Genomic DNA, 12003 nt, shown 5'->3' with positions numbered 1-12003 from the left:
GGCGCCCTCTTGTGGAAGCAGCACAGCTTCTCTGGATTTTTTTTTTTTTTTTTCAGTTTAAAAAGGCATTAAGTAAAAAAATGTGTAAGATTTGAAACATTATAACGGACATAATGTTTAGTGTTAATTATTTGCACGCCGTTTCATAGATAGATAGATAGATAGATAGATAGATAGATAGATAGATAGATAGATAGATAGATAGATAGATAGATAGATAGATAGATAGATAGATAGATAGATAGATAGATAGATAGATAGATAGATAGATAGATAGATATGAATTTGCACATTAAAGAAATGTATTTATCCTGTGAGTCGCAATGCATAGATCATTCTCCATATACATGTTCAAGTTATACAGATATTACAATTATTTAACATAAATTAGAATTTCTAGATGAGTGTAGGCTATACCAGAGTCCAAACTTCTTATATAGTGAAGAGTTTATGATCATTTGATTCAGTAATAAGATAGCACCTTCTGTGATAATAAAATGATCATTATTGCTTGTCTATAAAAATGGCTTTAGAGATGTTGATCTGTTTGGTCAGGTGTTTTCTCTTGTATAGCTGATGAGCAGTTTAAGCGCACAGGCTTCTTGTCTAAATGAAGTGCCTGAGTCTGTGAACATTTACAGAGGCAATACAAACAAATTTGTGATTATACAAACACTCATGCTCCAGACTGGTTTCCTCACTTGACTCTATCACAGGATTTAGGATTTAGATTTAATGAGTTCTCTAATATTCAGATCATTTGATGTGGCCTACTAAAAACACCAATTACGTTAAGAGGGCATGATTTACCAAAAGACTGACCTTCAAATCAGTGCCATGATCCCAGTTATTTGCACAGGCATCTGTTCTTTAATGGCATAGAGAGAGTGATAAATATTGTGGCACCTGCTTTTCTTTTTTATTACAGACATCTTGTGATCATGAAGGACAACGGCATGGCATCAAACCTTAATGGACATTTTTAGCCTGACTGAATTTAAACTGTATATTTTTTTTTATAGAAAAATAATAATAATTGGAATTGTTTATTAAGAAAAAAGTAATAAATTATTTTTGAATAAAACAGATTTGTTTATATCTTTTTTGAATGAAGTGTCTTATGCTCACTAAGACTGCATTTATTTGATCTAAATTACAGCAAAAACAGTAATATTGTGAAATATTATTGCAATTTAAAATATTTAAAATTTTCTAATATTTAATGTCATTTATTCCTGTGACTCAAAGCTAATTTTTCAGCATCATTACTCCAGTCATCAGTGTCACATGATTATTCAGAAATTGTAATATGCTGATTTGATGCATGGTTATTATCAGTATATTATATTGATGCTAAGTTCTTGTTTTTTTATTATTATTATAAATGTTGAAAATAGTTGTCACTGTCTAATATTTTGGTGGAACCCATGATATATTTATTTCAGGATTTTTATTTTCAGGAGGTTTTTTATTTATTTATTTTTTTTGCCTACCTAAAATTTTTGAATAGTAGTAAGAATCAACAACTGTTAACATTAATAATAAAAATAGTGTTTCTTGAGCACCAAATTTTATATAAGAATGCTTTCTGAAGGATCATGTGACACTGAAGACTGGCATTATTGTGAATTTAGCTTTGCCATCACAGCAATAAATTACATTAAATATCTGAAAATTTAAAACAATTATTTTAAATTGTAATATTTTACAATATTACTGTTTTAACTGATCAAATAAATGCAGCCTTATTGAGCATAATAGACTTAATTATATATATATATATATATATATATATATATATATATATATATATATATATATATATATATATATATATATATATATATATATATATATATATATATATATTTATTTAATTTTTATTCATACCATAAAAAAATCTCTCAGAGACTAAAATTGAGGTTGTTTTAATGCTTCAAGGTGTTCTGCGGTCTGGTTACTTACCTCAGATTTCAATATTGATGACAATAAATTCTAGAGCTATCCAACTATGACAAATAAGCATGTTGTAGTGTTTAAAGTGAACACACTCTTACAGCCCAGTTAACCAAGTAAATAACGTGAATAAGAAATATCCTTGCAGACTTCAAATTTGCAAATAAAGATGTCTTATTACAAACATGATCTATTTGTTTGAATTTTAGGGTAGAACATGGTCACTAATAGCAACAGAGAATGAACCTCCAGCCACGGGTCATGGTTAAATAGCTCACCTTTTAGATCAACCTTTGGCCTGTCAAAGTCCTTCACACACACTTACACAGTGCTAGATAACACCTGAGCAGAAGCAGGCATCCACCTCCTTTAGACCGGGACACTGAGGAGACTGCAGCTGGTGAGTGACACAACATAGATGTCAAGTGCTTTGAGAAAGAAGAAATATGTGCTTTGACGTGTACCTTACTATTTGAAATATATATTCAGAGTGATGTTATTTAAATAGATTTTATTTTATATTATCACAATAGAATAGAATAGAATAGAATAGAATAGAATAGAATAGAATAGAATAGAATAGAAATGTTGTTCCAGACCACCTACATTTAAGCGATGACGGCCTGGGAATCATATTGAGATATTTCATAATGCAGTTTGATAGCTTTAGTGAAATTCTTGCTTTCGAATTATTTGTACGGATGAGAAACTTGATGCAAGGTGCATTCATTATTAAACAGTAGCAAGGAGGTGGTTTTAGGCATAACGTGATGATGTGAAAGCATTAGCAGCTCATAGAGCAGTTCGTGGAGCACTCAAGTGTGAGAAGTGCACTTCAGCTCTCAGCTGATGTGTGAGGTATTGTGTAATTGATATGGCATCTGTTGAGCTTGAACCTAAAGCTAGATGCTTGCACTTTTCCCCTGGTAAAACATTTATCAAAATAAACCAAGGCTAGAGGTAATCTTTCTAAAGCCTTGAGGATTGTTCCTCCCAGTTGTGTCTTGTTTTTTAAAGATTTCATGATTTTTTGTGAAAAAAAACATTTCACAAAACTCATACAACTAGTCAGAGCACTCACTCTAAAACTCCTTCTAAAACAATACATTTATTTATTTGATCGATTAAATAAATTGATTGTCATCTGTACAGAGACAAGGTATAAGCATTTTAAAGCAAAATATGCTTTGACAAACACATTGAGGCATTTTGTTAACAATTAACAGTTGTGGAATCAGAACACTTATTTATTTAATTATTTATTTGCTCTGCTTCTGTTTAAATTTAATATCAAATCACAATGTGCTATATTTGTTAATGAACCTTCTAGGTCTTATTACACATGATTAATTAGGGCATATTAGTAAATAAACTGTTTAAAGCAATTAATACATCAATTTAATACAATATTCTTAGTTCTAATCATGCAATCTGATGTATGTAATTAATAACTAATTATAGTAACTATTTTAATTTTAATTAAGAATGCATACTTGCTCTGCGTCTGAATTTTCTTGTTATCTTATATTTCTGTGCGAAACAGAGTTTCAAAAATACAGTAAATTATTTTACAAATATCATTTAACATCAGCTTTAAACCTTCAGTGATTTAGTTCAGCAAATGCATGCTTACACAGGGCAGTGATTATATGGCATTTGATAATTCTGTATTACCCCAGTTTCAAGAACATAAGATTACATAATCATGTTCACCTCTGTGTCTACACCAATCTGCTGCCGTTGATTACTAACACTTGTGATTTAACAAACAAAATGTAAAAATCAAGCAGCAAATCAGCATATTAGAATGATTTCTGAAGCATCATGTGACATGCTATAACACTGCTATATATGGACTCAGTTTATTGGCATGTTACTGGATTGTAATTACCAATTTTATCACTAGATGACTGGTATATAATGAATTGTGTGCATCTATGATAAGATAACATCAGATGTACCAAGAAGAGAAGATGACCTCAGTGTGAAAGCAACACTGATCGATAGATGTTTCCTAACAGGGAAAATGGCTGGGCCAAAACCACGTATCATTACTCTGACTAAGCGAGAGGGTCAGGGCTATGGCTTCTACCTCCGAGTGGAGCACGGCGAGGAGGGTCACCTGATCCGAGCCCTTGAGATGGGCGGCGCGGCTGAACTGGCCGGTCTGAAGGACGGCGACCGCATAGTCAGTGTCAATGGAACTTTTGTGGACAATTTGGAGCACAGCCAGGTTTGATGCTTTTGAAAATCGACTTTCTGTAAATGCTGTATTATTTATTTCAATATATTTTATTTCACTAGTTTGGTGGTAGACCTAGAGGCTTGTCTTTTTCACGGGTCAGGTTGCAGATTTGGTGAGAAAGAGTGGGATGAGCGTCACATTGCATGTCCTTGGAGAAGAGGCATACAAGGCAGCCAAAACCAACGGTGTGAATCTTGCTGAAACACAGTCCCAGTCGGGTCAGAGCCAGCCCACCATGAATGGAGTGTCTGCGCCATCCGCTAAAGCCAAGCTTTGTTATCTGCAAAAATCCAGCAGTGGATTTGGTTTCTCCTTAAAGTCCACCAAAGGTAAGCCAAATACTCCCATAGCCAGATCCTTAAGTAACATCATAGATAATAGGATAATTAGAAAGATAATAACATAAGATAATTTTAACAGTAATGCTTATTTGGCTCAAGAACTGACTACTTAGAATAGATCATCTGACCAACATGTAAAGCAGCATGTTTGATTAATTTTTAGTTATTTTGATTAATTTAAAGACTTAAAAAGTAAAGGTTTCAAAAGAAGGGTTTGCAGTGATGCCATAGAATAATCATTTAGGGATGTTAAAGACTCTTAATACCAAATACCTCATAAATGCCAATTTAATAAACACACACACACACACACACACACACATATATATATATATATATATATATATTTTTTTTTTTTTTTTTTTTTTTTTTAGAGTAGTAAATACAGATTGTTTCACAGCTATACTACAGAAAACAAAGCAGTAATTCTTTGGTAAATCCTGTTATTAGGTTTTTCTAAAACAATTCTCATGGTGCGCTATATGGATTAGAGCTTGCCAGCTCAAGAAAGTGTTTTCTAGTGCAGTTGTCAGTCAGCGAATGGTCATCCGAGGCTGAGAAAGTCAAACGTTAACTAATTTCTTAGGCCTGTTTTGGATAAATCAACCAATATGTTTATCATTGTTGGAATTGTTTCAGATGACACGTAAGATTAAGTACTAAACTGAGTTATTTGATCGAACCCTGTTTTCTCTCAGGTACTAAGGGCGTATTCATGACAGAAGTGGCGTCTGGAGGAGTCGCTGATCAGGCCGGTGTGAAGCTGGGTGATCGTATAGTGGAGATAAACAGTGAGAATGTTGAGAATCTCTCACATGATCAGATTGTGCAAAAGGTAAATTAAAATTATGCCTTTATTCTAATTGCAATAACTTGTGTCTAGCAGTGCCTTATATTACCAATTTAAGAATTCAGTAGCTTTACCGTTTTAAAGCTTTAAAGGGATAGTCCACCCAAAAATTATAATTCTCTCATCATTCTCTCACGCTCATGTCATTCCAAACCTTTATTTTGTGGAACACAAAAGACAATATTTTGTAGAATGTTGGCCATGACTTCTATGCTTTTTTGTGTATGCAATGGAAGTCAATGGGACCCATAATTGTTTGGTTACTAACAACATTCAGTATATCTTCTTTTGTGTGCAACCAGAATGGATGTTGATGAAGACCTTCACTCTGCTGTTTTACCCAATATCAGTGTTTGAGGAAAATATAATAATAATAATAATGTAGTCCTATTGTTATTGTAGGTAAAAGTAGCCGGGGACAAAGTGATGCTTCTGTTAGTGGATGAGGATGCTGACAAATTCTTCAAGAGCAAAGGCATTCGACCAAGCACGGCTCATGCAACTGTCAAGCACCTCCCGCATAAGCCACGCATTGCAGACATGACCAAGAGAGCAGATGGTTATGGCTTTCTCCTGAAGGAAGATCCTAAACGTGCAGGTAAGGGTTTACCATGGTGTAGAAGTCAGCATGAAATACAAATTTAGCCTATGACATACAGTATTAGTAACTGATTTAAGGTTATGTCAAATTAAATTTGCTTCAATTGTTCAAAAGACAGTTTAAAATAAAGTATTTGTGAGGCTCTCCAAAAGTAACAAAAGTTCCTTTCTGAGTATTATGTTCTTGTCAGATTTGTTCCTGCTGGGGAAAATGTTATAGCAGTGCATCTGTATCTGACCACCAGCCAAGAAATGTAAAAGAGCTGTAGAATTTTAAATAGGTCACAAGTTATTTATTCATTCTTTTGTAAGTTTTGAGAATTTCATCCTTTATTTTATGTCATCCAAAGTGACTTACGGCACACTAATTACATAATAATTGCAAGTCTTTCTGGATAAACCTGAGGTTAAGTGGATGCTTGCAGGCATGAACTCGGGGGAAATACAGCAGAACTCTAATTTCCTGGATCCCATGGAAATTTGGTGTTAGCAGCCCTGTTTCACTTTGCATTACCATAGCATTACTTTCATTTATTCTTCTGTTTATTTTTCTCTCTAGCATGGTGGTGCCAAATGAACTTACTGAGGTTTATTGCAGTATAAAGGCAATGTGTTCATGCCAGATAATTGACATTGCGTAACTGTGATTCACAGGAATTTTGATGACACTGTACAGTGATATGCAAAGGTTATCTACTGAAATGCCTCTAAAATGCTGTAAAAAAAAAAAAAAAAAAAGGTTAGCCTTTTAATATGATTTCATATCACAATATGTTCCTTTGTACAGTAAATTATGTATGTTGCAAAAGAGGGCATTTTATTAAAAACTTACTTTACCATTCATATATTTATATAGGCTATAGAGCGAGAGAGAGAGATAGTTTTTATAACAAAAATGAAAATAATACATAAAAAATTAAATTGATTAAATTCATATTCTTAACTACAATCAATAAATACTAACTTACTTGCTGAAAAGATAAATTAGGATGACCATATGTCCGCTTTTTCAAAGACTTTCTAAAATGTCAGGGATTTGGCTTTGTTTTTCTATTGAAAGTTCTTATATACTTTGGATGTTCCCTGTAGATGCCACCTTCTTGCACCACGCTTGGTCGATTATTTGGTATGTTGTTTGTTATTGTGTTTAATTCATGTCATATTTAGTTTTTTTTTTTTGTCTCAGGCCATTATATTGGAGAAATAGACAAAGGAAGCCCTGCGGAGCGAGCGGGACTGAAGAATATGGACAGACTAGTGGCTGTAAATGGAGAGGAAATAAATAACAGCACACATGAAAAGGTGGTGGAAAAAATATCACAACAAGGAAACAAGTGCTCCCTCCTGGTGCTGGATGCAGAAACAGAGAAAATTTACAAATTGGTAAGTCCTTTTCATTCACTAAGATAGCCACAGCATTGATTTGATGCATTTTTACTGATACTGAAGAGTACACGGTTACTGCAAATGTAAAATTTTAGACTTAGTATTACATAATTAATAAAGAAAGTAATTTATGTTGTATAGGGTGGTGTTTCTCCACTTCTCTACTGGGAGGAAATGAGAGGATCCCCACCCAGCTATCCTGAGCATGAAGCTGAAGCCATACCTGCTCCAGCAGATGTGGACCACAAACCCAAACTGTGCCGGCTGGAGAAAACCGCTGCTGGATTTGGTTTCCATCTCAATGGCATCCAGGGAGTTCACGGGCAGTACATCAAAGAGGTGGGCTCTGAAAAATGACCTGTGCTGATATTTCTAGAAAGCTTTCCTTTATAGGTTCAGTTTTTGAAAAGGTTCACATCAAAGTCATCATTTACTCATCCTCATGACATTCCATGCCTGTATGACTTTCTGTCTTCAGCTGAACACAAAAGGAGAATTTTAAAGAATATCCCAGTTGTTCTTGTCTATTTAATAAAAGTGAATGGGGACTGGTGTCTGTTAAGGTCCGAAATATCAGAAAGATACCATAAAATAATTATTAAAGTATTATAAATGTTGTCTATATGCTTTATATTCCAAGTCTGCAATAATAATATATTTATAAATAGTATTAATACATGTATTTATATTTGAATTGTACAGTATATAAAAGTTTCACCCATTTGAATTCCAACAACTTAACATTAACAAACTAATACATATAATAGGATTCATATTGGTCAGCCATACATAAATAAAGAAAGTCAAAATTAGATTTCTGTAATAAACTGAAACTGCTTTAAACACACAATAACCAGGTTCATAATTTATCATTAATAATTCCTATTTGATTTAATCCCATACATGTTAACTGAATATTGTTTATTCCACGTCTAGCCATATTTATAAATATTAGCATGTTTATACTTTTTAACTAAATAAATTCAATTGTTTTCACAATGAACAGATTTATGCTGATTTTTTTATTTTATTTTTTTTATTTCAATGAATCTGGTTTGAAAATATTCATTTTTAAATCAAGTTCAATAGATGCCATGATTTGCAGAATTAATCCAAATGTTTGGAAATTTTATTTGTAATTCAAATACACTAATCTTAATTTTACGATTATTTGATTGTATCATATGACAGTTTTGTCTGAGAATCTGAAGTTTTGATTGCAATTTAATTTGTTATTTACTGCTATATATGAAAAATAAGAAAACATAATTTTTTAATGAATGAACGAACGAATGGATTGATCCACATTTTCAGTGATTGAAGAATTGATTTGAGTTTTGGAATTTGATAGATTCACCCGTTCACTTTGATTATATGTAAACGAGTGGACATGATATTCTTCCTTCAGAACATAAATTTGAGTAACTGATGGAATAGCCTGGAATAACCTGTTAATGTGTTTTCTCTCAGGTGGTGAAAGATGGAGCAGCAGACAGAGCCGGATTGGAGGATGATGACATTGTTGTGGAGGTGAATGGGGTGAATGTGGAAATGAGCACACATGAGGAGGTTGTCAACCTCATCCGCAAGAGCGGGGACACGCTGGTCCTGCTGGTGGCTGAGAGAACAGCCTATGAGCACCTGAAAGCACGAGGGGTCGCCATCACCCCTCAGCTGTTGGATAAAGAGCCCTCTGCAGATGTCCCAGCACCAGCCTACGCACAGGAGGACGAGAGGAAAGATATAGGAAGTGACAACGAAAGGCCGGCCACTCCACCTGCTCAAACCCGGTCAAGGGTCAGTACTGCTTTTCAGTTTTCAATATTCACAATATACCTCACAATACACAACACTAGGTTTTTCATTCTGTCATCATTTACTCAAACTCATGTAATTCCAAACTTGTATCACTTTCTTTCTTGTGTGGAACATAAAAGACATTTTGAAGAACTATACACTGCCCATACTTTTTTTCATTAAAAACAAAAAAGTGAATAGGAATCTTGATTGATGAATTAAAAAATGGAAAAAAGCAAGTGTCCAAAAATATATTTCTAAATGTAGTCCATAAACATGTATTCTGAGTCATCATACATAACACAACATAACTTTGTGTTTGGAATGGTATAAACATGAATAAATTATATAAATATAATTTTAGCGTAAAGTATTCCTTTAAACTGTTTATTCATGTATTTATTTAAATATACATTAATAATGGTTTTCTTTCTCTATGATGCATTAAATTGATCAAAAGTACAGTAAAGATGTTTATAATGTTACAAAAGATTTCTATTTTAAAGAGATGTTCTTTATTATTATGCAAAAAAAAAGAGGAAAACTTAGGGGGAAATAAGTCAGCACATTAGATTTCTGAAGGATCATTTGACACTGAAGACTGGAGTAATGATGATGAAAATTCAGCTTTGCCGTCAGGAATAAATTACATATTTTAAAGATATTAAAATAGTAAACATCTTTTTAAATTGTAATAATATTGTGCAACTTTGCTGTATTTTTGATCGAATATATTGATCATAATATAAGTCTTGGTGAGCATAAGAGATTTCTCTCGAAAACATGAAAAATATCTATTATTTTAAGGATACAAGCCATGACTTGACTAAATAGTAAAAAAAAAAATAATTATAATTTTTTGCCTCCTAGTCGTCGTCGTCTTCATCTTCTTCGTCGTCATCATCTTCAGCATCAGATGTGAGTGAGGACGATCAACTCTGAGCACACCAACAGATACTCCCAATACTGTGATTTAGTGACAGGTTGATGCACTTACCTGATCAACTACTGTACAATCTATTAAGGGGAGATGCCCCTTTGAACAACAGACTGTATGACCACTGATTCAATAATATTTTCAATGTGAATTTAGTAACAATATCAAATGTAACAGATTATTTCTGTACTGCTTTCATTGGGATCTACAACAACAATGATCTATTTGAACTGGCTTTATTATGCCTGCCATACATGAAATATAAAATTACAAGTAGTCATGGTCCTTCAGGAAATGCATATTCTTCTTGATATATAATTTATTATACAGAACGTTTTGTCATTCTCTCATGGATGCCCATTGAATAAAATCTCTTTATTTGGTGTGATGTCAAATGTGAAAAATTATTCTTACCATTTTAAAGGTGCATTCAGTAGCTCTCTAGCAAGTGTTTGCAGCGGTGTTAGCAGCAGTGTAAGTACCTATAACCGGTGCTTGAAGTGGAAAAATACTGTACAGATACCAGGGGTGCATAACTTTTAGACGCTGTAGGCAACTGTCCATATTTCGGACGGAATGCATTTGTATCTGCTGTAAATTATGGTGTTCCAGTTTAAATGGTGATATATATATATATATACATACACTACCCTCCAAAAAGTTTGGAAACGCCCTAGAAAAGTGGGGGTTTGGACAATATTGGCATGAATCCTTTTTAATTTGTGATCATTTTGCACTGATAAGGGACAACACAAACTACGAAAACATATTTTATTACATAAACAGTTTATACATTGAAAAAACATCAAAATATCCACCATTAGCAGCTATGACAGCTCTGCATAATCTGGGCATCCGAGCTGTCAGTTTATTCAAACATTGACTTGATATATTACTCCAAGCCTCCTGAAGGATTGCCCAAAGATGATTCACACTGGTTGGGCACTTCTTACGGACATCACGGTCCAGTTCCTCCCATAGTAGCTCAATTGGGTTGAGATCGGGTGATTGGGGAGGCCATTCCACGACAGACATGATGCCAGCTGACTGTTTCCTCTTCAAATAGGATTTGCACAGCTTGGAAGTGTGCTTGGGGTCATTGTCTTGTTGGAAGGTGAAGCCAAAACCACACTTTGCCAGGGGTGTTTCCAAACTTTTGGAGGGCAGTGTATATATACATATGAAGTTGACAAGCAGTTAAATGTGTTGGTTTACACACAGAGAAAAGTGTCAGCTTTTAATAAGTCCAAGAATAAAATGATTAATTTACTTAACATGTTAAAATTGATTTACAGAACTTTTATTTATCATTTATATTTTATGTTTGCTGTTTTCTAACAGTTTGGACTTGAAGAAAGAAAACTTGCACTTAACCTTTTCACAGGCATTTTGTTTTCATAGTTAGATATCGTGATGTATCATTATATGATTGTCTAGCAATATATTGATTATCGCAGAATGGTTGTATCGTGATTATATCGTATCGTGGGGGGAGTGGAGTTTATTTTGTCACCTTTTTCACTCCTGACGAGTTTGCACCCATGAGATACACTCATAATGATAAAATCAGGTGATTTGTACTTCAACATTCAATGACAGATTTGCATTGTAGGCTACTTAAATATTATGTATTATTCATGAAAATCATGAAATGTTTTACACATAAAGAAAAATAAATGTCAGTCAAAGCAAATCAACATCATGCATTGAAAAATCCCTTTCTATATTTGTAATATATATACAACCCGAATTCTGGAAATGTTGGGATGTTATTTAAATTTGAATTAAAATGAAAACTAAAAGAATTTCAAATCACACGAGCCAATATTTTATTCCCAATAGAGCATAGATAACATAACAAATGTTTAATCTGAGAAATTTAAAATTTTAT

The 12003-nt window shown here is 33.4% G+C and overlaps 1 protein-coding gene across 1 annotated transcript; it reads left to right on the top strand.

Moving 5' to 3' along the window:
• Positions 1-3982: 3982 nt before the first annotated feature.
• pdzk1 (PDZ domain containing 1) lies at positions 3983-10117 on the top strand (the record flags this gene model as incomplete). Its single annotated transcript, XM_079426605.1, has 8 exons — positions 3983-4189; positions 4302-4530; positions 5241-5377; positions 5795-5990; positions 7179-7375; positions 7520-7717; positions 8849-9175; positions 10046-10117. The coding sequence occupies 8 exons, from the start codon at positions 3983-3985 to the stop codon at positions 10115-10117; spliced, it is 1563 nt and encodes a 520-aa protein (XP_079282731.1).
• Positions 10118-12003: the final 1886 nt, after the last annotated feature.

This window comes from Barbus barbus (genome assembly GCF_936440315.1).
Source record: "Barbus barbus genome assembly, chromosome: 10".
NCBI classification, from domain to species: domain Eukaryota; kingdom Metazoa; phylum Chordata; class Actinopteri; order Cypriniformes; family Cyprinidae; genus Barbus; species Barbus barbus.
This window is presented reverse-complemented; position numbering and strand designations above follow the sequence as displayed.